Genomic DNA, 27,881 nt, shown 5'->3' with positions numbered 1-27,881 from the left:
AGATACTTTCGCCTTTAGATTTTAAGTGTCCAGACTCCTTGAAGGAGTAATGTTGGAGCAAGGAGATAGCCAGGTGCGAACTAAAAGGGGCACACGGGCTAACAGCAGGAAATCATATATCTCCTAAACAAAGACCGTCCTTAGGCAGACAGAGAAGAACCCTTCGGACTCATGGGAAACCACACTTTTTGGGCTGATAAGTGTCCTGGAGAGAGCTAAAGAAAGGTGGGAAATGGTAGGAACTTCTGGCGTCCAAATGTAACAGTTTGCTTACTAAGCTCTCATTACAATAAAACCTTGCAGATAAGAAGTTCCTATCATGCATCGAGGTCCTGACACTTCCCATCAAGACTACATAAGGGCAAAAATCCCTCCTCTCCCGGAAAGGTGGAGCTAGGATGAAAATCTGGGTACGTGACTCCCCAAAACCCTCCCTCCCCAATGCATATTCCACCCCTTCATTTGTACATCCCACATGTCCTGCTTGCCCAAGAAACTCGGTGCAGTTTCTCACCTTTGAGAGTGTACCGTCGCTTAGTTAAATCCTCACTTTGCTTTCTTGACCGCCCTGTCCCTTCTCTGAACTCCTTCTGGGACGAGAGAAGCGTCTACTCACCCAATAACCCAAGAACCGGCTCTAACAGCCCAGTGTCCCCTGCCAGGCAAAAGCATCCTTTAGCGAAGTGGAGAAGCAGGGAGGGCAACGGCACACGCGAAGTCCTCACAGACAGGAGCCGTGGGAAAAAAAGAGTAGCTGAGGCAGATCTTGATTTGATGCTTTAGATTCCAGTTTCTTTCTTTCTAAAGCCAAGTCCGTGCCTTTACTGGCCAGCAAGCTACTTGAGGGGGTCGAAGCAGGAACAGTGGGTGGCTCCATGCTGGACCAGCCGTGCTTCATGGGCTTATATAGGTGATGGAGAACTGGTCTAGGTGGTGGCCAATCACCTCAGGCTTGACTTGCACCTGGCTGAAGGTCCTGACCGTTGTAGGCGCCCACCATGCTGCCCGCCATCTCGGGCAGGGCGACGCTGTGGCGCCTCGTCTTCACCACCTCAAGCTCCTCTGTGGGCGGAGCCTCATTCTAGGACTTGCGCAGGCGCTTTAGCAGCATGTGCCGCTCCTTGCGCAGTCGCCCTACGCTGCTTTTAGGTTGTGTCCTGCTGGTGGTCCAGGTCCGCGCAGACGTAAGTGAGCTTGCTGCTGCTGCTGCTGCTAAGTCGCTTCAGTCGTGTCCGACTCTGTGCCACCCCATAGACGGCAGCCCACCAGGCTCCGCCGTCCCTGGGATTCTCCAGGCAAGAACACTGGAGTGGGTTGCCATTTCCTTCTCCAGTGCATGAAAGTGAAAAGTGAAAGTGAAGTCGCTCAGTCGTGTCCGACTCTTAGCGACCCCATGGACTGCCGCCTACCAGGCTCATCCACCCATGGGATTTTCCAGGCAAGAGTACTGGAGTGGGTTGCCATTTCCTTCTCCAAGTGAGCTTGCAGAAGGTCCATTTCTGTACCTCCATCACCTTGTTGCGTGAGTGCGTGCTAAGTCGCTCAGCTGTGTCTGACTCTTTGAGACCCCCATGGACTGTAGCCCTCCAGCCTCTTCTGTCCCTGCGGATTCTCCAGGGAAGAATACTGAAGTGGGTTGCCATGCCCTCCTCCAGGGGATCTGACCCACCCAGGGATGGAACTCGTGGCTCCTGAGACTCTTGCATTGCAGGCAGATTGTTTGCTGCTGAGCCACGTATCACCTTGTTTGCCCTTCCTAAATTACAGTATTATCATTTAACACGACTTAGAAACGGTAGTTGCCAAGCCAAAATTCAGGGCATATGTCTTAACAGAGGCTTAAAACAACAAAGAACTTATAGAAGCGCATTTATTCACAGTGTAAGTCACATTTGTATAGGTTTTTTCCCCCTGTCCTCTCTTCCCCCTTTTATCCTCTGCAGGCATTTCTGTTAACAAATCTTTTGCATGTCTAATCCTGTCTTGGCCTCTGCTTCTGGGAGGACTTGATCTGCTTCAGTGACTCAAAAAAATAAAGGTATTGCTGACCGAAGACACGTATGGCTGTGGAGGGTGCAGCTCGGACGGCTCTAAGAGAGCCTGCTGCCAAGCAGGAGTTGACTGACAGCCTGGGCTGTCTGCGGAGGGGCAGGGGCCAGTCTTTCCCTGGCTCCCTCTGGGCAGTGACTGAGTACAGAACCATTCCCGCTGGAGAGGTGGCCCCTCTAAGTGGAAAGTGTAGCCTGGGAACTCCCCAAAGTCCTGGCCTTGATTGTCTCAGAAGTGTGCTGCAGTCTGGGGTTCTTCCTACCCAGTCCCCTTTTCCCCCTGCTGTTCTTCACACAGGGTCAGACTTGTATTGAAGACGCCTCTCCCTGCCAGCTCCTGCTCCCTTGAGCCCTTGATCTTTCACAGGTGTTTCCCTCAGTTAATCTCTTGCACTTCTAAAAAAAATTATAATGAACAATAGAATATGTAGCCAAACTATATGTAGGGTATCAAATAGTTATATTACTTAAATCAAGGATATACCAGAAAACTGGAATGTACAATCACCCTGTGTTTCCAAAGCGAGTGGATTACCTTTCTAAGTGAGGGTTATCTGTAATAAGAATGGCCACTTCTTATGCCTGCCCCACCCTCGACCTGGAACTTCCTCCAGTAATTCACAAATAACAAAGGTTATCCTAGTTCCTTCCCTTGTCTGCTTAACATGGTTTTGGAATATCATTCTGTTCAGGCAGAGGAATGGAATCCTGGATCCATTTAGGTTACAGAGATATGAATCTTCTAAGCTAAGACACTGTTTTACCCCACCCCCACCATAAGCAAATCCCCCTCCTCATTCTCATCCATCCCTCCTCCTCCTCTTCAAATGTGAGGATCCTTATCCCATCATGAAGATACAAGACTAGGATATAAAGAAGACTGGAACTGGAGGATCAAAGCTTTGCCTTTGTAATGACAAAGACGAAAGTAGTCCCTAGCATCAAGCTCCTACCAGCCAGGCACTCAGAGCTAGGTGCCACGTTCTCCTCTCAAACAGAGCTAGTCTCACCCATCACCAACTTCAGACAAGCCTGACAAAACAAGACCATTCTGTAGTCATGTCTGAGCAGAGACACAAACTAAGCCTCTGCCCACACGAGAGAAATCACTCAACTAACCCAAGTGACAGCTGTCTCTTCACAACCATGGCTTTAGCTCTGAAGCCTTCATCTCACCTTCTGTATAAAAACCAAAGTTCCTGGTGGTAGAATCCTGCTTCCTGACACCATTCAATCCAGAGCAAACCCCTGCTTCCTTGAAACTTCCCACATACCACTTAACACAAGTCCATGTTCTGTTCTAAGTCCCTTGTGCTGAGAGGCCCCATGACTCCTTATCTGTGCATGTACACAGCCTCCCTCCCTGCAAAAGATCAGTAAATCCAACTTTGTTCTTGGTGGTCTTTGGCTACAGGGCACACACAGGTGGTCCACAGATGGTCAGGTCCTGAGTCTGTCTCCAAGGTGCTGATCCAGCCTATGAAAGAAAAAGAGAAGAAAGGCAAGACGATGAAAAAGAAAGGTTTCGGGACACAGAGCCAAGATGTACATGAATCCTCTGAGTAGGGTTCCAATTCTAACTCAAGTTGCTCTGTAACCTCGAACAAGTCATACACAACTGGAAATACAGTGAAGCTTCACAGGACTGCAAAGTTAAGTCTGAAACAAGTCAAGGATGAGAGCAAGCCATGCACAATGGCGGGCATGCAAAAAATATTTGCAGGGCTTCCCTGGTGGTCCAGTGGTTAAGAATCTACCTGCTAAGTGGGAAGGTGTTATATAACACAGGGAGCCCAGCCTGGTGCTCTGTGATGACCTAGAGCGGTGGGCTAGGAGGGGAGAGGGGAGGGGATATATGTATAATTATGACTGATTTGTGTTGCTGTATGGCAGAAACCAACACAATATTGTAAACTAATTATTTTCCAAACTAAAAAAAAAAAGAAAAGAAACTGCCTGCCAGTGCTGGGGACACAGGTTCAATCCTTGCTCCTGGAAGACTTACATGCATGGTTGTGGCCTGTGGACACAACTACTGAGCCCGTGCTCTGCAACAAGAGAAGCCACCACAATGAGAAACTCACACCACAACTAGAGAGGCAACCCACTCCAGTGTTCCTACCTGGAGAATTCCAGGGACAGAGGAGCCTAGCGGCATACAGTCCATGGGGTCACAAAGAGTCGGACATGACTGAGCGACTAACACATATTGTACAACATGAGGAATATAGCCAATGTTTTATAATAATTATAAATGGAGTTAAATCTTTAAAAATTGTAAATCACTATATTGTACACCTGTAACTTACATAATTTCATATATCAACTGTACTTTAATTAAAAGAGAAATGCACAGAGCTTTCAGGAGCAAAAACAGACCAATAATGATCGTCACCTTCTAGAGAGTTAAGAGTCCAAAGCTAACGGCTCACCTTTTAACTCAAAGGTGGAAGTAGAGGACACCAGTTAGAAAAACTCATTCTTGTAGAAGGAACCAGACTAAAGGAACTGTGAGCTCAAAGAGAAGAAATTGAAAGGCGGTAGGAAGGTTTTCTCTGCATCATCCCCGGGCCAAATCAGCTCAAGCTACGGGAGGCTGCCTGTGTTGAATGGTGCCGCTAGACGGAAGGTCTTGAGGCCACCCATCCTACCACACGGCTGACACGTCTCGCTCTGTGCTTTAACTGGGGGAGGATCAGCGCCCCAGGTGGGGTAGTGCAAGCTTCAAAGGAGAAAGGGGCTCAAACCTAGGTGGAGCAACCTCTGTCGGCCCCAGCAGTGAAAATGTTAACCAGAAAGGCCTTCGGCACAGCGTCATGGGGAATCTGCCCTTGTCCTCGACTAGGGGTCAGGCAGTGTCCTTACTCACATGCTGGTAGCCTTAAACCAGGACTTCTGCGCCCTGGGGAGGGCCCCAGGTTCCTCACCTGTACCTCGATGTGATGGGAAGCTTCTTTGCAGGCAGCGGGCTTCCCAGGTGGCGCTAGCGGTAAAGAACCTGCCCGCCAATGCAAGAGACATAAGAGACACGGGTTTGATCCCTGGGTGGGGAAGATCCCCTTGAGGAGGGCATGGCAACCCACTCCAGTATCATTGCCTGAAGAATCCCATGGAGAGAGGAGCCTGGAGGGTTGCAGTCCATGGGGTCACAAAGAATTGGACGCGACCGAAGTGACTTAGCACGCACGCACAAGGCGGCACGGCGTGTGGTTCCTGATTCTCGGCTGGCTCGCTGGGTCTCAGGATACTGGCAGGTGGCCTGGAGGGAGGCAGTCTGGACTTGCCTCCAGGAGGCTAAGTGAGCCGACCTCCCCCTCGAGCCACCCCCCTGCCTCTCCCTTCCTCTCCCGCTCCCCTCCCCACACCTCGCTCAGAACCTCCCCCTTCTCTGGACCTCTGCTGCTGCTGCTGGAACTCTTTTGCAACCCCATGGACTGTAGCCCTCTAGGCTCCTCTGTCTATGGGATTTCCCAGGCAAGAATACTGGAGTGGGTTGCCCTTTCCTTCTCCAGAGGATCTTCCTGACCCAGGGATCGAACCCATGTTTCCTGCATTGCAGGCAGATTCTTAACCCTGAGCCACCAGGGAAGATCTCTTTGGACCTCTGGCTCCCTCAGTTCTCCTCAAGGTCTTTCTTATCCTCTGGGCCCCTCAGGCCTAGGAATTTTTTGCCTTAATTGTCCCCATGTGGTCCACTTTAAACATAATTTAAAACGATGGCTTAGAAGTGGGAGGCAGGGCAGAGAGCCAGGCAGTTGGTTTAAAAATATGTCTCAAGATAGGTCTCATCCCCGCCCCGCAGGGAGACGGAGTGGAAGGAAGGGGGTTGGGGGGATGAGTCTGGCCTCAGACCCTTGCCTCACAATCCAAAGATGAGGGTTTTGCTTTTCAAGCTAGAAAGACCTGGAAGGATTGGTAACTGAGGTAATCCAGGGTCGTTGGGTGGGTGGGGATTTTTGTCCTTGCTGTCATTTTGAAGGCAGTCCTTGAACACGTGTGGGAGGAAGGTGCTCCCCTGAGCACAAACAGTCCTTTATTTAATGGTCCCTTTGTGACAGGAGCCCTTTTGCTGGAATTTGCTGGAAGAATTTGACCAACCAAGGAGACAGAGCTCATCAATTCCCTTCCCTTGTCCTCAGGTCGCCCCCTATTTAGCATCTGAGAATGGCTGTTCAGAGAGGAGGACAGTGTTTGTTCTGCAGAAGCTCAGCCCTAGCACAGCCATGATCTTCAGAAACCCTCTTTCTAATTTTCTGGGCCCTCAAAGAACTCGGGAAAGGGGACCTGGAAAATGACAGTTCAGGAACTTGAGATGGGACTAAAGCATTGTAGACGACCCTGCCCTTCTCAACCCCAGACTCTGGGTCTGCTGAGTTAGATCCAGGAAGCCCCAGGGTTCCACCCTCCCCAACTGAGGCTGTTTGGTCCCTTTTATTCCTTGGTGGCCTGAATGTGTGTTTCGTCCCCAGTTCAGGTGAGAGAATAGTAGGCTGCTGTTCCTAAAGTGGCAATAGTTCTGTGCAAAGATCTGGAATCAAGGTTAAATCTTGGGGCGACCTGTGTCTTACAGGCACAGAATCTAGAACATTCTAGCCACTCCAGTCCTCAGCATTCCTGAGGGCCACGACAGAGAGCATGGTTTTCTTTTTTCAGTATCCTCAGCGAAAAGTTCTTTGTGTAAGAATATTACCGAGAGGGCTCCCCTCAGGGCTCAGGGGTAAAGAATCCGCCTGCCAAAGCAGGAGACGCAGGTTTGATATCTGGTCTGGGAAGGTCTCACATGCTTCAGAGCAACTAAGCCCACGAGCCACATCTATTGAGCCTATCCTCTAGAGTCTGGGAGCCCCAGTGGCTGAGGCCGTGTCCCAGGACTACTGAAGGAAGCCCCTGTGTCTAAGGCCCGGCTCCGCAGCGAGAGAAGCCAGCACAGTGAGACCCCCGCGCACGGCAACTGGAGAGGAACCCCCGCTCGGCGCCACTAGAGAAAAGTCAGGCAACCAACAAGGACTCTGCACAGCCAAAGGTAATAAATAAATAAAATTACCAAAACGAAAAAAAGCATATAGCCGAGGAATCAGCACAATATGTATTGCTTGGTTTATAGATGAATGTAGCTTGTTTACTAAATACTTGCAATGTGGTCTGTTGCCTCAGGAGCAGGGCGAGAAGCAAAACGTTACAGTTGGGAAAAGTGACTAAAAATTGGCAAAGAACTCACCATATTTTATGACTGCCTCTCCAGCCAAGCCTCACAATTCATTCCTCTTCTGGTTTAGAAATGTCTTAACCACTCAAGAAAGGAGCTTATGGAACCGAGACATCCAGCGCCTCACTTGGTGAAGTGCTTGAATTAATGAGCAGATGTTGCCACCGTACCCTCCCTCGTAGCACTTTATATGGTAACTTCTTCTCCATCAGCACTCAGCCTGAGCATACTGTCTTACACAGGAAAGTCGCTTAGTGTGTCTGCCTCTTTGCGACCCCATGGACTATACAGTCCATGGAATTCTCCAGGCCAGAATACTGGAATGGGTTCCCTTCTGCAGGGGATCTTCCCATCCCAGGGATCGAACCCAGGTCTCCCACAATGCAGGTGGATTCTTTACCAGCTGAGCCACCAGGGAAGCCCACACTTAAGTCTTACACATAATCCCACACTTATGTCTTACACATAGTAGGCATTTCATGAGTACACTGAAATAACTGGATTGAATTGGATCCACAGCAGAATGAATACCAGGCAATTGAGTGCTACCCACACTGAAATTCCTCATGAAGATCAAAGCAGACTTGTTGCCATGTTCAATTATCGCTCAACCCTTGGCAAGGATCTGAAGACAAACAAACATCTTGATCTATTTGTGCAAAAAGTCAGCTTGCAGCATCTGTAGCAAGTGTGAATTCTCATTTTAAAAATTGATGTCCCTGGCCTGGAGAAAATAGATTAATTTTTTTTTTTTTTTTAACACCAAAGACAAAGGCTTCATTATCGCAAAAGGAGCTTGTTACCCATGTTGTTTAAGAAAAATATAATTGAAAAAACAGCTTTATCCTGGATATATTGGACTGATTTGACACTAGACATTTTTTAAAAGGTATAAGGGATTTTCATCTTCATTATTGGAAGTACCTATGTTGCCAGTGTTTCTCAAAAAGATTGTTATTTGCAGAAATATTACCGGGTTGCTTTTCAAGAGGAAGTGAGGGCAATTTAACTCCTGATTGGAAAGGATCACCTCTGAAGTTCACATTTCCCAATTATCCTTCCCTCAGCTGGCTCCCTGGGCTTCTGTAGTGGCTCAGATGGTAAAGAATCCACCTGCAATGCAGGAGACACAGGAGACATGAGATCGGTTCGTTGGTTGGGAGGATCCCCTAGAGAAGGGAATAGTTATCCACTCCACTATTCTTGCCTAGAGAATTCCATGGACAAAGGAGCCTGGAGGGCTACAGTCCATGGGATCCCAGAGAGTCGGACAGGACTGAGCGACTAACGCTTTCACTTTTTCACTTTCAGCTGGCTCACTGGGTCTCAGGAGACCAGCAGGGGCCTCCTGGGTAGCAGCTACAGCCATCAGTGGGGGTGAGTGGGGGTTGCAGCCTTGGGAGGAGGTTGGAGAGCAGGTTCCCTCCCAGTCTCCCAGGTGGAAGGTAGGATTAGTGTTCAGCCTGCCAAGAGCTCGGGTGACACTTGCCAGTGGCAGGCAGCCAAGCAATTAATGTGTCCAGGAAAGAAAGGGACCTACGAGGGACTTGGACCCGCCTGCTATCCTGAGACCCAGGGAGCCAGCCCAGGGTCCAAAGTACACACTGAACCCAAGCCTGCGGTAGAATGGCTCTTTCACTCTTCAACATGTTTTGTTTTGTTTTGTTTTTTCCTTCCAAATGTTTAAGCATCACAAAATGATTTCTTCTCCCTGAACTCCAAGGGGCAGGCGATACCCTCCCAACCGTACTTCCTAGGCTTAAGATCTGAGCAGATTCTAGTCCCTCCAGTCTGGCTCCTGGATAGGTCAGATCTGAACGTCCTGGGCAATGATGGAGCTGAGGTCAGGTCAGCAGCTGGTCCCAGGGCTCCTCTTTCCGATGCGGGAGCCGAGTGCAACAGCTGCTGTCCCAGGACTGCTGTCGGCTCCCAGAGAGCTTCTTGGCCTGGGAGTATCAGCATTGAGGAATGATCCCTGAGGTAGTATGGAAGAGTCTTCCAGGGTGGTTGAGCAGCTACCACGCCTTCCAGTCTTCATCCAGCCTTTAGTCTCTCTCGGAGTAACCTGGGGTTTCTGACCAGATAGGGTGAAATCTGGCTAAACTGGTCCCACCACTGGGGGCGGGGCGGAGGAGGGGGGGAAGGAGGCTTAAAAGTCTCTGAAAAATTGCACTCACAAGATGGCAAGACTGAACCACCAAAGAATCTAAAGGGTACTCTGTTATTATTATTTTTTGTTTTTATGTATTAAATGTATTCTTTATGTATTTTTATGTATTAAGTGTATTCTTTTTGGCCCTGCTGCAAGCAGGAGCTGTTTCCTGAACAGGGATCAAACCCATGTCCCCTGCATTGGGAGCACAGTCTTAACCACTGGACTGCCAGGGAAATCCCAGGAATCTTGAATTTTGACAAGTTTTAAAAGGAAGTTTTTGTTTTCATTTTCTTTCACTGTAAAATAAGATACATTTGTACAGTTCCAATTCAAAAGCTACAGAATGGTATATGGGGGGAAATTTCCCAGTCACCATTTCCTTCTATGAAGGCAAACACTGTCCACAGTTCCTGTTTAATAAGATTTTTTTTCAAACTTCTTTTTGAAACTTTTCAGATGCTTAGAGGCAATTTAGAGGCATTGATTTGGTTCTACATTAGAGAAGTGATGAATTTCTGACCAGCTTTAAAGGAGGGATACTTTTTGCCAAAAGCAGGCAGTGTATTAAAAAGCAGAGATTTCACTTTGCTAAGAAAGGTCCGTCTAGTCAAAGCTATGATTTTTCCAGTAGTCATGTACGGATGTGAGTTGGACCACAAAGAAGGCTGAGCGCCAAAGAATTTATGCCTTTGAACTGTGGTGCTGAAGACTCTTGAGAGGCCCTTGTACTGCAAGGAGGTCAAACCAGTCAATCCTAAAGGAAATCAACCTTGAATATTTATTGGAAGGACTGATGCTAAAGCTGAAACTCCAATACTTTGGCCACTTGATGCGAAGAGCCGACTCATTGGAAAAGACCCTGATTCTGGGAAAGATTGAGGGCAGGAGGAGAAGGGGACGACAGAGGATGAGACGGCTAGATAGCATCACTGACTCCATGGACGTGAATTTGAGCAAACTCCAGGAGATGGTGAAGGACAGGGAAGCCTTGTGTGCTGCAGTCCATGGGGTGGCAAAGAGTCAGACATGATTTAGCGACTGAACAACAACTCTTGCCCTCTTTGTCACTGAGGAAAGGTGTCCTGTGATGGGGTAGGAGTGGAGCAAGGAGAAAAAGACAGGACAGTTGCTACGCTAACTTCAAGCCACAATGCTGCACACCTCTTATGTGTTTGTTGAGGTCCTTCTCTGGTCTGGGTGCCTGGTCAGGCAAGCCCAAACAGCTGGTGCTGCCTCTGCCACAGGCAGCCAAATATCTTATCACACTGCAATCGTGTTAGAAAATGAAAGCCCATAGTTCTGGGTTCCTTGGCTGTGGAGCCTGCACGGCTCATGCTGTGATGCTTCCCCCAGGAACATCTCTTTCTAGGGCTGCACGAATGCTGAGGATCATATGTCAGCTTGCTGAAGCTGACAGCTAAAATGAGTGTGGAGAGGACGCGGAGTACAGCGTCTTAAAATTTGACACAATTAGCTAGAGAACTGTCAGCCCACAGGAAAAGACAGCCAGCTTGCTGAAGATGAGACCATGCCAAATTGAGCAGACTATAGGCTATGTATTTTTTTTCTCTCTTCAATGCAGATTTAACAAAGAGTGACTACTAAATCCAGACAGTGTCACATGCAGCATCTCTTCCCCACCCTGGCAGTCACCTTGTTAATAAGTAGGTATTAGGATTTGCATTTTACAGTTGAGGAAGTTTTGGCTCAGAGAAGTTAGCCTGTCTCAGTCACACAGGTCACGTTTCACGGCAGCCTCTTAGCCAATTCCGAGATCTCTTCGGTCTGGGGAGACAAGGTACCACTCTTGCTGCACTTAATGTAAATAATTGGGCCAAATTGCATGAGACTAGACTTACTTTGCAAACAAAATAGTCTTAGATTATCTTTGATAGAAATGGGGGTACTTATGGAGAGAAATTCTGTTTTTCAACAATAACAACAAAATCTAGCATATTGTTGTGGGTGGGTTGTGGAACTCCAGCCAGGCTCACTGCCTCTGAGCCTTTTGACCTCTTGGTAAACTGGCTTCTGACGTGCATTTTAGCAATTAACCTTTCCATTTTTTCTCTCTCCCTCCCAGCTTGGTGCCATTGAGAACTACCTGACTGCCTAGATCCTTCTTGGGACTACCTTAAAAAAAAGAGAGAGAGAGAAGGAGCGACAGGAGGAGAAGCCCTGCAAAGTGCAGCTGGACACCTCCACACGCTGCACTGAGAAATACTGGTGATAGTGATGCTAATGTAGACGCTGGAATCCGACACTGGAATTGCAAACTAGGAAATTTGTTGGCTTGGCACTGCTATTCTCAGTCCACCATTTAAAAATGCCCTGAGCCCAGCATCTAGAAATCTTCTCACTAATGACCCTCTGGACTCAAAAAATGAGGTTAGTTTGTTTCCCCTTCATTTTCTATAGAAATGTCCCTCATCAGGTGCCTGACTGCTGACACCATATAAAGGCTGGACTTAAGCAGGCTCCCACTCCCACCTGCAGCACAGCTTCCTAAAATGAAACACAGCTGTTTCACTGAGTGACTCCTTCCTGGGTCTGTGAGACTGATTCATTAAGACATGGGTAATAGACTTAGGTTTGTTCTTTTCCCCTTCTTCCATTTAGGCTTTTCTCTGCCTCTGCAGGTCTCTTATTTCGCTACTTCTCATTCCAGTCTCTTTGCACAGCTGCCAACTCAACTTTTAATATATGAAACTTATGTTTCAAATGGGAAAGTGAGGGATTTAGGGTATTCCACCCCAAAATATGCCAGCCTGGCAAGAGCATTATTTTGAATTGAAGGCAATTAAGAAGGAACAGACACAAGAAAAGCTCTGTGTCCTCCCCCTCTTTACCAAGGACAAAACGATTCTTAATCACCAGAGACAACTCTACACTCTTAGCCAGGAGACAACACCAGAGAAATCGACACAACGCACTTTGCTAAGAACTGTATTTTCCATTTGTTTTCCCCATATTCTTACCTTTCCACAATTTGCCACTCCTAGAAGCTCAGAGTACTTCTCCTTTGTCTTGTCACTTCTCTACTAATTTAATGTTCTTTTGTGATGCTGTGTACGCACCCTCTTAAATCTGAGGTTCTGAGACTGATGTACCCATAGGCTAGAATGGATGTGACACTGGGCCAGGTTCCAGGCCCAGGACTCAAGACACTGGCCTGATTCTGGGGGCACTCGCCCTGGGAATTCAGCCTCTGGGTTGTGAAGTCCAGAAAGCCCTGTGGAGTGAGCAGTCCTTGTGATAAGTAATCAAAGCTCCTAGCTGGTAGCGCTAACTTGTTGACTGCATGATGCACCATCTTGAAAGTGGATTGTAGTTCAGTTGCCCCACAGAGGCCACACAGAGCACAGAGAAGCCATCCCCGCTGAGTCCTGCTCAACTTAGGTTTGTGGCAACATACATGATTATTCTTAAGCCATTAAGGTCTGGGATGGTTTGTTACACAGCAGTACTCCGTCTCCCTCGAGCACTTGGGTCTCCTGTCCAAGTGCGTGGGCGCCCACCTGGAGGTTCCCTCTCCCACCACTCTCCCTTTGCTTCTGTTCTGTTGGCTGGTGAGCTGCACTGGGCTTAGAGCAATGTGCATACGTTTTCTTGCGTGCTCAGTTGAGTCTGACTCTTTGTGACCCCATGGACTATAGCCCGCTGGGCTCCTCTGTCCATGGGATTTTCCAGGCAAGAATACTGGAGTGGGTTGCCATTTCCTCCTCCAGGGGATCTTCCTGACCCAGGGATGGAACCCAAGTCTCCTGCGGCTCCTGCATTGTAGGTGGGTTCTTTACTACTGAGTCACTGAGTAGTCAGTGGCCAAGTGGCCTCAACAGGGGACAGGTATTAGGAGGGTCACGCAGAGGGGACTCCGGCTGCCTCAACAAGAATGGAACAGAACAAACTCTGGCCTCTGAGTCACCCACTGGCAGCTCAAAGCCTGGCCTGCTGGAACATAAACACATAGAGAAGATGGAATGCGTTGAGCTCCTGCTGAACCTGTCTCAGTCAACAACCGGGCAATGAGGGCTTCAGCTGACCCAGGGAACAAGCTGCCAAAGCATTTAAACAACCTGATACCTCTTTTCTTTCTGTATATTTGTTTATTTAAAAAAGTATAGGAAATGAACAAAACGCTGCCTAAAAAGTATCTACAACAAATAAATTATTTTGAGTTAAGCATCGCAGACCCACACAAATCTGTCCTAGCCTTCACCAAGGTTATGTCCCATAGACTTCTGCTTTTCCCCCGGCTCTTCCTTGAGGACCCCCCGCCCAATCTTGCAAAATGGCTGCAGCATTAATCAGTCCTGCCTGAGCCAGTCTTCGTCAGAGGATGGGCGTGAGGGCAGACACGGCATGGAGGGCACTCTGCTGGCACCAGCTAGGCTTCAACAGATGTGTTTGGTTTTCAGTGACCCTGAAATATGTTACAGAAATGGGGCCTGAGCTTTAAAGGGAAGAGCCAGGGCTACATCGGTCTGGCCCCTTCAAGGAGGCATGTTTTTGGAGATTGACTTGAGGTCTCAGGAAATGGTAACATGGCCTGGAGTTTTGAGCTCTTGCTAAAAGGACATGGCCCCGTGGGGCCCCTGCAGGTAAAGATGATGTGTGTGATGGCAACCACGCTCTGGGGGTGGAGTGCAGAGCGCTGAGCGGCCCTCAGAAGAGGCCAAGAGGTCAGAGAAGGCAGAGGATGGAGGAGCAGGGCCCCAGCGATGGTTTTAGATAGTGATACAATTTCAGTGAAAGGAAAGGAGCCACAGACCTCCTCTGGTCCCTCCTGGAGGGGCTTTGCCAGCATCTCAGGCCAAGACAATGAGGGTCCCTGGGCAGAGCCAGCCTTTCAGAGTAAAAGTGTCACAGGAAGCACCAAAGGCACAATAATAATAATAATACTCCTCTTTCTGGAAAGAATTCAAGAGACCTTGGACCTCACAGCATTTAGATGATTGCAAAACTTTTCCTGGAGGCAGAGTAGCAAGGGGACAAGTCCAGACAGTGCATTTCCAAGGTGAAGTCACTGAATTTGACAACCTGCATCTACTTTTTAAAGGAGGTTTTGCCACAGAAATATTGACCTTGGGACTGTGCTGACGAGCCGTAACACAATCCTTTTCCTCCTGGATGAGAGCAGGGGCCACGACGGCAAACGCCTGCAGGAGCTGGGCTGGTAATTAGTATAAATGAAGGATGTGGGCTGGGTGTGAAAAAACAACTTTCCTGAAGCACACATCAACCTCAAGACTTGTCTTTTTATGTCACTTGAGGTATGGGTCCTGAACTTTCCATTTCATTATGAGAGAAGCAGCCCCCTCACCCACAGCAACAGACCCTCAGCCTCTGTGGGAGGCAACAGGGAGAGGTGTGGCCTGCAGTGAACGGGTGAATCAGGTGCCCCCTCTAGAGAGCAGCTCTGTTTCAACTCCAGCCAGCTATTTTTTGATGAGCATGCAAGTCCCAGCATGGCCAGATCTTCCGATCCAGATTTGTTATGTAAACATTTTATCATTTCAAATGTTGGTGAGTAATTCTTTAAAAAGATGCTGCAGGCCTAACAAAACACATCTGTAGGCTGGAACATTCTGTAGTCTCTCCTGGGGTGGGTAGAGTGTGGTAGGCAGGAGAAAGGTCCATGTGCTAATCCCCGGAACCTACGGATATGTTATCTTCCAGGGCAAAGGGGATCTTCAGTGTAATGAAAGATCCTGTGACGGGGAGATGACCCTGGATTACCTGGGTGAGGTTTTAAGTGAAAGGTCCTTGTCGGTAGAAGAGAGATGCCAAGATGTGGGAGAGAGTGGAGGCCAGGGGAGCCTGGTGTGCTGCAGTCCACGGGGTTGTGCAGAGTTGGGCACCACTGAGCGAGTGAACAACAGCAGTGTCACATGCCACGATCGGAGGCAAGGAATGTGGGAGACCGCCAGGAGCTGGAAAAGGCAAGGAGACGGATTCGCCCCTGGAGCCTCCAGAAGGAGCACAGCTCTGCTGACACGTGGATTTTAGCTCAGGGAGACCCGTTTTGCACGTCTGATCTCCAGAACAGTCAGACAGGAAACGTGTGTTGTTTCAAGCCACCATGCGTGCGGTAATTTGTTGCAGTAGCCTTAGCAGCTAATACAAGTGACCACTCTCTCCTGTACCTTTCAACGTTATTTTTCTAGTGTATACTTTTATTTGCTTGTATCTTTCTGGCTGTGCTGGGTCTTTGTCGCTGGGCAGGCTTTTCTCTCGTTGCGGTGCTCGGGCTTCTCTGGTTGCTGTAGTGTGCAGTAGTTGCGTCTCCCGGGCTTTAGAGCGCTGGCTCGATGGTGGTGCATGGGCTCAGCTGACCTGAGGCATGTGGGATCTTCAGAGATCAGGGATCAAACCCGTGTCTCGTGCACTGGCAGACGGACTCCCCACCACTGAGCCACCACGGAAATCCTCTTTCAGCGCTTCTAGAGGATGAAAATACTCTCTACGTTTCTGTTTAAATGTTAAAGCGCTGCTGCAGCTGGGTGGAGCCACACACCGCAATTCCAAGACATTTCTCTTATTCCTAGATCCAAGGACAACAATGCGACTCAAGACGGATTTTTGCAGCGAGAGAACCACACGCAGAGCAAGACAACCAGCAAGTCTCTCCTCAAAGCAGATGTGCATCAGTGCCCTCAAACACACACACACTGTTTTCCGGCTGGAGAGGCTGCAAATTATTCCCACCTCCCAGAGGACAGGCACATGTTTATCTAGTGGTGGGCAGAAGTCAGAACCCAGCCATCTAATCCGTGAGCATGAGCTGCCACTGTGTCTGGTGAGACGAGCTGCATGGCAACCCATTTGACTTCTTAAATACCCAGGACCACCCAATAAATAATACTAGTTAAAAAGCACACTGACATTTTCATCCAGGGGCTCCCCAGTGAGAGCAAGGACCCAGGGATCAACACTGTTAACCTGAAGAGGTCTAAACCCAAATGTGGGGCTCGCTGCAGCCCTGTCCTGGGTGATTCAGCCGCTTCCCTCTCATTATGGGCTGGTTACAACCCAACCTGAGTTTAGAAGGACGTGCCTGGAGATGACAGCATCCGGATCACAAATCATCATGTTCAATGTCTCAGCGGCAGAGTGAGTCCACGTGGAAATCAGAAGTTGGTGGCATTCAGGAAAAACCTCCTTTTGTCCTTCCACACAATTCCTTGTCTTCAGGATATCTGGGTGGGAATCCTAAAGGGCGTCTCAGTGCCCTGCCATATGCCAAGTCTTTGGGTGGGTCCCTGTTATTCCCCGGGCTCCGTGGGCTCGTGGGCGTCCAGCAGAGGAGTGTCTGTGCTCCTGTTGCTGACCTTCCCGTCTTTGGGGTGGGAGAAGGTGTACGGCTCGCTCTCAGACTCAGGAGGGGAGCCAGGGGGTGGCTCATCTGTGGCCAGCTTGACGGTCGGGGCCCTGGAGTTTGTGGGGGGTGGGGAGGGAGGGAAGTCCCCCGTGGGCCCCTGGAAGGGCCGGTAGGTGTCCACCTCTGCCTGGAGGAAGGGCCCACTGGCATCCTGCAGCAGATGCCCGTATACCATGGTGTCGTCAATGACAGCATACACGTGCGAGTCGTTGTCCTTGCGCCCCTTCTGAAACTTCTTCAGCTGCATCGGCATCTGGGTGTTGGCGTTCCCATTGTAGATGCCTACGGCCGGGCCCTTGGTGATCTTCTTTTTCTTACTGAGGGAGGGAAAGAGACAGAAGTCAGGAAGAATGGGACCTCAGAGGCCCATCAACTGTATGTCCCTACTGGAACGTATAATAGATCCTTCAGGGTCGATTATACCCAGGTCTCCCCGAGTCCCTCAGGTCGCTTTAGCATTTGAAATGGAAACTGCTGTCCTCAGAGAACATTTAGGAGGGACCAACTCTGTCTCCAGTTTTTAAGGTGGAAACTTAAGGAGCAGAGAGTGGTGTGGAGTGGGCACTGTCAACACCATCTGTGCCTCCATTTGCTTTGATTACTCGCGTGGTGTCCTGCCGGGAGCCGGCCAGAGACATTCCACTCGTGACAAAGGTCATGAGGAAGGAGGCTCGGCATACGCAAAGGTGGGATCGAGCCTCGGGAGTGCCCCCGGATATTCTCGAGCATCTACCCCCAAAAACCAGAGTCTGCCTACTTTATTGCTTTGTGCTCTCACCTCTGACTTTACTGGGGGCTGTCCCCCACCACCATCTCGCTCTCTCTGTCAAAGAGTTAACTTACAGCTCCAATTAATAAAGTTCCTGGGCAATTAGGAGTGTTTAAATCCAAACCCCTCAGATGGCTCTCTAACTTGCCTGACAAGTTTACCCAGACACCTACGGCTATGCATACGATTGTTTACAGTCTCCCAGCCTCGAGAGGCACGGGAAGCTTAAGATATTCAAATAGCTTAGAGCCTCTCAGAGAGTTAGAAACTATCAGAATAAAACTAGTAAAAGATTTCATTGATGAGCCAATGCTTGCTGCCAAGTTTCCACATCCCCTGTATTGTATCCTTGAATGTGTATTAACTAATATAGTTGGTATGTAGAAAAAATAAGTAGTGGCCTTGGTGTTAGTAACTTTAGACCCTTAAGGTAATAAATTATTTCCTTTGTAAACCCATTACACATCCGCCCTATAGGAATGCAATTTTATCTTCGGAAGATGGCGCCAAACCTTAAAATAATTACTCTTAGAGAAAATAAGTCTTTGTTGATAAATCCTTGTCAAGAGTCATAAAATGTTAATAGGCCTTCTGGCCAGAAGATGATGTAAATCACCTAAACCATTTGTATACGATAAATTTGCAGGAAAGAAACCCTGGTTTTTGATAAGCATCAAAGACTGCTGACTTTGCATCCCCTATTATCCTCTATGTGTAACTTAGGGTATAAAAGCCCCTGTTGAAAATAAAGCTATGGGCCTTGCTCACCAATGCTTGGTCTCCCCATGTCATTCTTCCCCTCAGTTTTCAGCTGAGTGTCCATCTGGAGCGCGGAAAGCCTCTGCGACCATTTATTTGCCTGGGCTTCTAAGACCCACTCGAGAAGGTGTCTAAGGTGGGGCACCTTCCGCTATTCGAGAGGGCGCCTGCGGCCTCCGTGGTCAGAGCTAACCTGGTGTCACGGGTTATATTGATTTTCCGCGTAAACCAAGCCACTCAGCTTCTTTTCTCCACTGAATTTTTCTACTGAGCTATCCTCATTCTATTACTCTTTATTATCTCTAATTAACATTTGAATAGGTCGCCTAGCCGTCTCTCCTTCGAATACCCTGGATCAGCCGGGGCTGGACCTCGGCAGTGTCCAAAGGTGGAGGGTCTGATAATACCCTTTCCTTGCAGAAATGGGCATGCCCAGGCCAGCCTCCCATGACTTTGAATTCTTTCCTGTAGCTAATGCTTCAGCTCACTTTTGCACATGTACAAGCCACGTCCATTTCGATTCTAAATGACAGCACACGAGACTCAGGATGGAAGGTTGTATCTTAGTTTTTAGTTGGAGTTGGGGACAGTTTGGACTCCGAAGGAGCAGAGGGAGCCAGTCCCTTCAGCAGTAACCTCCAACAGAGGAAAGAGCAACCAACAAGACAAAAGTCAGCCCAGGGTGCCCGACTCCCCCACCCCCCCGCCACCAGTGATGCTTGGTTTGTAATGTTCTTTGGTACTTGGACGTGGACAGGCATTAGCACTCCCTGCCTCGAAACCAAAGCCTCGCTGTCCATCTCCACTAGTGAAAAGCAGGGTAGGCTGACTTTTTAGCCAATCAGAGATTCAAATGGAGGATATTAGCTCAATCAGCATAAGGGATCACATAACACAGTTCGCTGGCTGGCGGTTCGCTAATGATGAACCTGGACTTTTCTGAGATAAAAATAAATCCAGTACATGTAGCTTGTAACGCTGGGTTCCCCGGCCAGAACAACGGGCTGCCAGGGCTCCAGCCTGAAGTCCTGTAATGATGCACCTCCCATGTGCTCCCACAGTGCCATTCTTGTCCCCTCTAAGCTCTTCTGTCTCCTGTGTATCCCCAACACCTCATTTGGTTCCTAAGGCCCAGAAGACCCTCAGGAAATACATGCTTTTTAAAAAAATATTTTTTTACTTGGCTGTGCCAGGTCTTCGTTGCAGCACATGGAATCTTTAACTGTGGCATGTGGGATCTAGGTCCCTGACTAGGGATCGAACCCGGGGCCCCTGCATTGGGAGCGTGGAGTCTTAGCCACTGGACCACCAGGGAAGTCCCAGGAAATACATGCTTAAGGAACAAGTTCAACGGCACTGTCTGCCCTTCTTCTCCCTTACAGAAGCCGCGTTCCCTCCAACCCTAACTTGGGGATGGAGGAGCCTTATGTAAATCTGCCAGCCAGTAGCCTCCCCCACAGCAAGTGGTGGGGGGCTGGGGATTCTCAGGCAGGGACTGGGGCACTGTAGGGATGGAGGCAAGTGCGGGTCCCTCCCCTCCCCGCCCAATTCCCTTCTGGGCAGGAAGCTGGCTCAGTACTAATGACACGCTTTCCCATCTGGGTTGAACATACCATGCACCCCAGACGGGAAAGTTTCCTGAGAGAAACCTTACGATGATATGTCATTAAAAGAAGTCCTTTCCCCTCACGCAAGACATGTGCAATCCCATTTCACCGAGGAGACGTCTCCCCTGGACCTGCCAGCCCGTCCTCATCAGCAGAGACATTTCTAGACAGTCTCACTGATGATCAGCAATTTCAACTGTATGCTCATGGCCCCGGTTAATAAAAAAAATTTTTTTTAGTTTTTTTGCTAAGGAAAATAGATGCACCCCTCACTGCCCCCACCACCCATGGCTTTAATCAGAAATATGAGCAGAATTGATGAAATCTGGTAGCAGCATGGACTAAGGTGAACCTCTGAAAAGGTCAACCCTGTCCTCTCATAAAAAAGAAGCTGTCATCCCGAGGGGGTGGAAGGTGAGCCTTGAGTTGGTTAACTGGCTCTGCCTTCCTCTTGCCCACAGGGCTGGCTTTCTGGTGCTCGTCTGGAGGCCAACAAACAAGCATAAACAGACAGTTTGTTTAAAAAACTGGAGGAGAACAAGCTGGGCAGCGTGCATGTGTACCTCAAGGTGACGGCGGAGCAGGTTCACAGGCCTGGTCTGGCAGGGCTTACATGAGCTTTTTCTGCCAACATCACCCCTATGAGGACGGCAGTCTAATGAGCAGACAGTAAATGATTCACAGGGAGCTTGTGCTGAGGCAGCTGCCTAAAAACTGCAGGCTACAATGTCACCACATGTGTGTTTTCTTTTTTTTTCCTGCTAGGTAGGGGATTTCTACGCCAACCCCACCCCCAAGCATACTTCACATATGGCACTATTGTTTATGTTCCTTTTTTTTTTGGCCATGCCAGACAGCTTGTGGTATCTTAGTTCCCTGACCGGGGATCAAACCTGTGCCCGAGGTAGGGAAAGCTCGGAATCCTAACTGCTGGACTTCCAGGGAATTCCCCCCTAGCAATAGTATTTAAGATTGATCTTTGGGGGGGTGGTCAATGGAAAGCAAGGAAAAAAAGTCAATAATTAATGACAGCTCTGGATTGTGTGATACGAGGAGGTGTCAGCTCAGGAGAAGAGTTTGAGAAATTCCACCTACTTCTTTTTCACGAAGCATATGATGAATCCGAGGGCAAACAGCAGTAAGGCGCCACCTCCCACCACCGTGAGGATGATGACAGTCAGGTCTGTGAGCAGAGACACAAGGGAGAGAGATGAGGAGACATGTGAGGTTAGTTTAGCCTGGTGACGAACTTCAGTAGACAGTCTTCAAAGATGGCCACCATCCATTCCTTCCCTGCCCATATGCCCATGCCGCTCCTCACACATTCAGGGAAATCTGCTTCCTCTCCTCTTGAATATGAGCTGAGCTGGTATGCGCCTAACCTTTTAGAAATGTGCAAGCGTCTTGTGTTTCCTGAGGAAAATCCAGCTACCATGTAAGAAGTCTGACTATGCTGAGACCGCCATGCTGTGAGGAAGCTCAAGCGGCCATGTTGAGACTCCAGGAGGGAAAAAAAATCCAAAACCCAAGGGTCCCACCCAGCCTTGAAAGTGAACAAAGGTGAACCATCCCAGCCTACCCCCCGCAGCTGTTCAGGGCATCTGGCAGAGGCTCCCAATATCTTAGAACAGAGATGAGCCACCTGCTGTACCCTGTCTGAAGTCCTGACCCATGCCTGCATGTGTGCATGCTGAGTCGCTTCAGTCATGTCTGACCCTTTGCTGTACCCTGTCTGAATTCCGGACCCATGCCTGCATGCGTGCATGCTGAGTCGCTTCAGTCATGTCTGACCCTTTGCTGTACCCTGTCTGAATTCCGGACCCATGCCTGCATGCGTGCATGCTGAGTCGCTTCAGTCATGTCTGACCCTTTGCTGTACCCTGTCTGAATTCCGGACCCATGCCTGCATGCGTGCATGCTGAGTCGCTTTAGTCATGTCTGACCCTTTGCGACCTTATGGACTGTAGCCCGCCAGGCTCCTCTGTCCATGGGATTTCCCAGGCAAGAGTACTGGAGTGGGCTGCTATGCCCGCCTCTAGGGTATCTTCCAGACCCAGAGACGGAACCCGTGTCTCTTACTTCTCCTGCATCGGAAGATGGATTCTTTACCAGTAGTGCCACCTGGGAAGTCCTCCTGACCCATGGAGTGTGGGCATAAAAAAATGGTGACCATCTAAGCCATTAAATCTTGGGGTAGTTTGTTACACAGTGACTGGAAGACCTACCAGATCTACTCCAAAGGCTACTCCTGGCCTATCCCAGCTGTGCTCCCCAAATCGCCACTGCCCGAGTTGGAGGAGAGAAGAGTGTAGAAGAAAGCAGGGAGTCAAAAGTCAGAGGAGAAGGAGTTAGGAGAGGGTTGTCTCGTGTGCTGTTCTCCTACAGTTGTACAAAGGAAAAAGAAAAGCAGTCAGAGAGAGAGCCCTGCACCAAACTGGGATTTAGACTTTCTGGCTGGCTCAACAAGAAAACAAAAGGTGAGACTGAGAGAAAAACAGGACTAGACATAAATGACAGAAAATGAATGGAAGAGAAGAAAAAAACCCAGGAGCTAATCTGAGAGTGTGGGCGAGCTTTTCACATGTGGTTTCCAGTCCCTGTCAATTCTCCTGCTGCTGACCACCTGTGTGGCCTGGGTGGTCACAATCTATCCACCTGGATGGACACACAGTCTCACCTGGATGGACACACAGTCTATTTGACCATCAAAAAGAGAAGGGGTCAGGGAACAAATCTCCGTGGTTCCAACACTGGGATGTTCTGTGACTGTCTTGGAATCCAGTGCAAACATGGCCCCAGCACAGACTACCTGAAACCCTCCAGTGGATGCTGCTACCCTGGGCATAAAAGCAAAATCCTCTTCGTGGCTCTGTGGCTCACGACCAAGGGCCTTCAGGGCTTCTGATGCTTCACTGGACTAAATAAAAAGTGCCGGTGCCATGCATCTGTGTCCCACTTTTCAGGTTCTCACATCTGAGTCACCAACTCTGAAAGCCCAGTGAAAATTTTATAGGGTAGTTACAGTCATCTATTCTCTACAGAAGGAAGATGAGGAAGATCAGAGGGCGAAAAAGACTTTCTCTATGTCCGAAAGAGGTCAGTAGTAGATTGACTACAAAAAATGCCCAATTCTCCCCCCTCCCCGAACCATGTCCTTTACTGGGTGATTCTGCAGCTCCTCCCACCAAGAGGGGGAGTCTACCTGTCCTCCCCTTGAATCTGGGTTGACCACACAATGCTGTCACAGGGACAGGGTATGAGTTTCTAATGTTAAGCATCAGGCGACCTAGCATGCTTCCCCAGCCTCTCTTGGATCTCTCTGGCTTTGCCATGAGAAGGGACCCGGGTTAGAGGGTAAGAATCCATGTGGAGGAGAGCCAAGGAATCCCAGTTGTCCCTGCTGATCTTGTCTGGGCCCAAGAATGTGAGTGTTTGGTCAAGACTGACAAAGTTCTCTAGCCCACCTGCAGCTGCCCACAGGGGCTTGAGTGAATGAATCCGATAAGCCCAGCTCAGACCAGAAATGCCCAGCCAACATGTGAGAAATTACAAACGGCTATTTTTAAACCACTGCATTCTGGAGTGGTTTGTTACTCAGAATTACTGATTCAATAGCTAACTGATACATGGACAGCCAGGGCTGAAATCCATGCTTTCTGACTTGCCTTCCAGGCTTGCTCCCGACTCTTAAGCCAACAATTTGCTGTCCATCACCACCCGCAAAAGACCTTACCCGTGGTCCTTGGGGAAAGCGAGACCCAGAAAAGCAGGTCTAGCTGCTTCCCGCTCATGGGGCTGCAGTTGGAGATGTTGACCCAGAAGCTGTGATGGCGGAAGCTTGGCTTGGGCAGCACCTCCTCCTCCAGGCTGAAGATCTCCTCGGCGTGGGCCCGCTGCTCTTGGATGATCATGAATGCACGCCCGGTTTGGCAGACCACACCTGTTCGCTCTTTGAGGAAGGTCAGGCAAGCCACCTGGTTGCGGGGCACGCTGATGTTCCAGGACACCGAGGCGAGGGATGGCAGGCCCCGGTCCCAGTTAGGGGTTCGCAGGTAGACCTTGTTTTTCATGTCTGGGGTCACTGTGAAGACACTTTCTTCTGCAGGAAAGGGAAGAGAATCCACTCAGATTTTGTTTCACTCAATCACAATGGAGAGAACACAGGGCTTCCTTGGTGCTACAGTGGATAAGAATCTGCCTGCCAAAGCAAGGGACACGGGTTCTATCCCTGGTCCGGGAAGATTCCACATGACTCAGAGCGACTAAGCTCCACGCTACTGAACCCACGTGCTGCAAGGACTGAAGCCCGAGCTTCCGTAGCCTGTGCTCTGCAACAAGAGAAGCCACCACAATGAGAAGCCCGAGCACCGCACCAAAGAGTAGCCCCTGCGCGCCACAACTAGAGAAAGCCCGCAGGCAGCAACGAAGACCCAGTGCAACCAAAAATAAATAAATTATTTTTAAAGAAGATGGAGAGAATAGGAAGGTGGAGGAGATGATGTTGCAGCAGACCACAGAGCATCCTGCCATGACGGAGAAGCTCTGGATCAGCACTGGCCAGGAGAGTGGTCACAGCCACAGGTGTCTGTTGCCAGACTTGGAAAAGTACTTGGTGTGACTGAGGAACTGAATTTTTAATTTCATTTACTATTGATTTAAATGTAAACTGCCACCTGTGGTCTGTGGCTACCACATTGGTCAAAAGAATAGTCTTCAAGGAGGTTCTCAGGCCTTTTGAAAAAACCAACCAAACATAAAACAGGCCAGTTTGCCAAACTGGTGGTTATCTCAGGTTCATTTCAGAAATGCCCGCAGGACTTCCCTGGTGGTCAAGAATCGCCTTCCAATGCAAGGGACGAAAGTTTGATTCCTGGTTGGGGAACTAAAATCCCACACGCCACATGGCACAGCCAGAAAAGTTAAAAATAGAAAGAAAGAAATATGCCCTCAATGGAGCTAACATTTATCTAATGCTCTGCACCATGATGGGACTGGTATACACTGATTTCTGTTTTGGAGATTTAGAAAACTTCAGGTTCTGGGAGGAATTCTAGAATGGCGAAGCTGAAAGGGTCTCTAATCCACTCCTTACCTTCAGGTAAGATAAAACCCCAACCCTCCACCCTGAGGATGGTGTGTCTTATTTTCAAAGACTCCCCAGAAGGAGTTTCTCTGGTAACCTAGAAGACACCAGACAGCCTGGACTGACCTTGATCTCACCGGCCAAAGATTCATCTCCCTCCCACTCATGGCTCTGAGAACAAAACTATGGAGTAAACCTTGAATTAAACTCTCGGTCAATTTAAAAAAGAATTGAAAACTTTGTAACAGTGACCGTGAATTTCAAAATCAGCCATATAGAGTTCATCCATTGTGACGGATTTAAACCTCATTTACTGCCTGAGAAGATCATGCACCGGTCCCCCAGGAGGGTTCTGCTCCCCCATGCAAGAGAATGCTCCAAAGATTCATCTCTCTCCCCATATTCCTTCCTCTATGTCCTCTGAACCACATTCTGAATTGTCAAAGCAGAATCATAAGCATGTCTGCATAAGGATTTTTACGTTACCATCTCAAGAATCCAGGACTTGAGACTATGGTTAGTTCTCATTCATGCCCTGCCTGCTTCCAAAAAAGGCTCGAGACCTGATTATTTGTTCCGCTGCCTACCAACCATCACCTCCTATTGTCAGAGAGTGATGTCAGAGACTTATTTCTAACTCCTGGAATTGTCTACACTAGCCTAATGGTAAAGTCAGGATTAGGATTCCTCATCTTGCGAGAGGAATAGCCCACTCAAGTACCCCTTTTTCTTCAAATCGACAATTAAGTCAACCACAAAAGCAAAATGAGTTCTCCAATGAGAAAGGCTAAGGGGGCATGGAGATGGGGAAAGAGTGAAAGACACCCTTACCTTTGAAGTGGGGTATAAAGGACACGGTCAGGTCCTGCTTAGCGCTCTCTTGTTGGTAGTTGGGGGCAAAGGTGCGGAGGGTCACCGAGATGTTCTCCTTCACCTGGATCTGCTCGATGGACCCTCCAGAGCAGAAGGAACCGAAGTAAAGGTTCTGGCCCGGCACAGCGCTGGCCACCAGGTAGCTGAAGCTGGTGTTGCAGACTCGCTCGTGCGTGTGCTGCTGCAGCTTCTGGGCCGGCACCAGCGCCAGGCTCAGCCTGTCCTTGGGCACGAGGAGCTTCCAGGTGAAGTCGTGCAGCTGCACGGGCAGCTGGAAGACGGACTGTGGCAGCTGGAGTGAGTAGCGCATCCGGTGGCAGTACCGGTGGTCCAAGCAGCCTGCGAAAGAGGGGCGGGTGATACTCAGCTGGGAGGAGGCCGGAAACGCATCCTCTCCAGCTCTCAAGTTAGCCCGAGGCTTTCTCGCTTTTCCCTTTGGCCTCTCCTCTTCCTTCATTCCTGCCTCCCTGGTGCTCCTTTCCCAGCTCACCCCCTGCTCTCGCTTTCTTACTCTCTACTAAACTGGCAGACCACCTTCTGGGGAGGAGTCAGGGTTGAAAATTTCTCTTCTTGTTCGCTGCCAGTTCTCATCTCTAAGACAACCTATATCTTAGATGCCAAGTGCCACATGGGCCAAGTGTAGATTTTTTTCCTGTACCCAGCCCTACTGCCTAGCGTCCCTGCCTGTGGGGAAGCCGTTCTGCTTAGTGATTAGAGCAGAGAGTGGAGCTGGGGAGATCTCAGCTAGTGTCTCAGCTCTGCTGCTTCCTATCAGGGTGGCCTCGGGCTAGCTGCTTCACCTCTCCTTGACCCAGCTAATGCCTCGGTGGAGACTCTAAGAGCATCCATGTGAGAGATGATGGTCGCCCAGGAGGAGGTGCCTCTTGGTTTTGCTGCTCTCCACTGATGGAACATTTCTTACGTGATGAGCACTCATCTGGCATGGCCAGTAACTAAAGGGGTTAAAAAAAAATGGAAGAAGCCAAAGTCCTTGACCTCAAGACTTGCTCTTATGCAAGAGAAGAAAAGCAGGCAGTGAGAGTGGAAGCAGGGGGCATGCAGATGGGGGAGGTTAGGGAAGGCTACAAGGACTTCAAAAGAGGGAGACTGGAGGCTGGGCAGAGGAGACGTGAGCATGGACACGGGGACGCTACCTGCTTCTGAAGGAAGCACGTCCCCACTGAGGCTGCTGGTCCTAAAAGGAGCTGCGTCTCTACCTCACTCTGTGCTTGCCGGTTGCCCTTGCTCACCCTGCCCTGCTGGTGATCAGATTATTTACAACCCACCCAGCAGACCCCACTGAGACAGGGCAGGATCGTACTTATGGTTTTCTCGGCGTTGATCCACAGGCGTGTCAGATCATCACAGAGGAAGGAGATAGTGTGTTTGGAGCCAGCTGTCAGGGTGAGGTTGGTGCCGCAGGTCCGAGAGTTCAGGCACACGAAGCAGCTGGGGACAAACTCGTGTTTCAGTTTGTTGGGCCGTGGCTCGATGGACAGCGACATGGTTCGCTCTTTACTCAAGTCAACCACGTAGGTTTTATCTGGAACCACAAGTACAAAACAGGCATGAAGAATGGTTAGGACCAACCTCGTGTGGAGGCAAAAATGAGCACAGAACCTCTCATGGCTGGGGAATGCTGGGAAGTTTGTTTATTAGTAAGAGAACATTATGATAGCTTGAAACAAAATTTAAAAAGAAAATGAATGGACTGCATTTCTACCCCTCTCATGGAAGTACATCCTTTCTTCAAATTCATTTTAGTCCTTGTTCATCCACATGCATATTACAGTGTATATAAAATTATATACTCAGCTTTTACTTTATTATTTTGTACAGATATATCTACTTTACTATACAGTTTTCATACTGACTAATCTTTTAAAATATTCATTAAATCTTAGTCAACCAAGTGAGATGTAGTATCACCTATCTAAATATTCTCCTACTATGAATAGTAATTAACAACCGTTGGTATTAGTGCAGGGAGAGAGGGTTCA

The 27,881-nt window shown here is 49.1% G+C and overlaps 1 protein-coding gene and 1 pseudogene across 1 annotated transcript in view; both read right to left on the bottom strand.

Moving 5' to 3' along the window:
• The window catches only part of LOC129635074 (40S ribosomal protein S15-like), a 35,464-nt pseudogene extending 33,261 nt beyond the window's left edge, over window positions 1-2,203 (bottom strand).
• An 11,292-nt stretch (window positions 2,204-13,495) lies between these two features.
• The window catches only part of CDCP1 (CUB domain containing protein 1), a 60,701-nt gene continuing 46,315 nt past the window's right edge, over window positions 13,496-27,881 (bottom strand). Inside the window, exons 5-9 of the mRNA XM_055557829.1 lie at window positions 27,203-27,424; window positions 25,840-26,220; window positions 23,659-24,024; window positions 21,021-21,108; window positions 13,496-17,107 (exon numbers count right to left, since the gene is read on the bottom strand). Of these exons, the coding sequence (XP_055413804.1) occupies window positions 16,675-17,107; window positions 21,021-21,108; window positions 23,659-24,024; window positions 25,840-26,220; window positions 27,203-27,424 (1,490 nt within the window). The 3' untranslated portion in view covers window positions 13,496-16,674. The remainder of the gene's footprint in view (window positions 17,108-21,020; window positions 21,109-23,658; window positions 24,025-25,839; window positions 26,221-27,202; window positions 27,425-27,881) is intronic.

Source organism: Bubalus kerabau, chromosome 20 (genome assembly GCF_029407905.1).
Source record: "Bubalus kerabau isolate K-KA32 ecotype Philippines breed swamp buffalo chromosome 20, PCC_UOA_SB_1v2, whole genome shotgun sequence".
Classification (NCBI taxonomy): Eukaryota; Metazoa; Chordata; class Mammalia; order Artiodactyla; family Bovidae; genus Bubalus; species Bubalus kerabau.
This window is presented reverse-complemented; position numbering and strand designations above follow the sequence as displayed.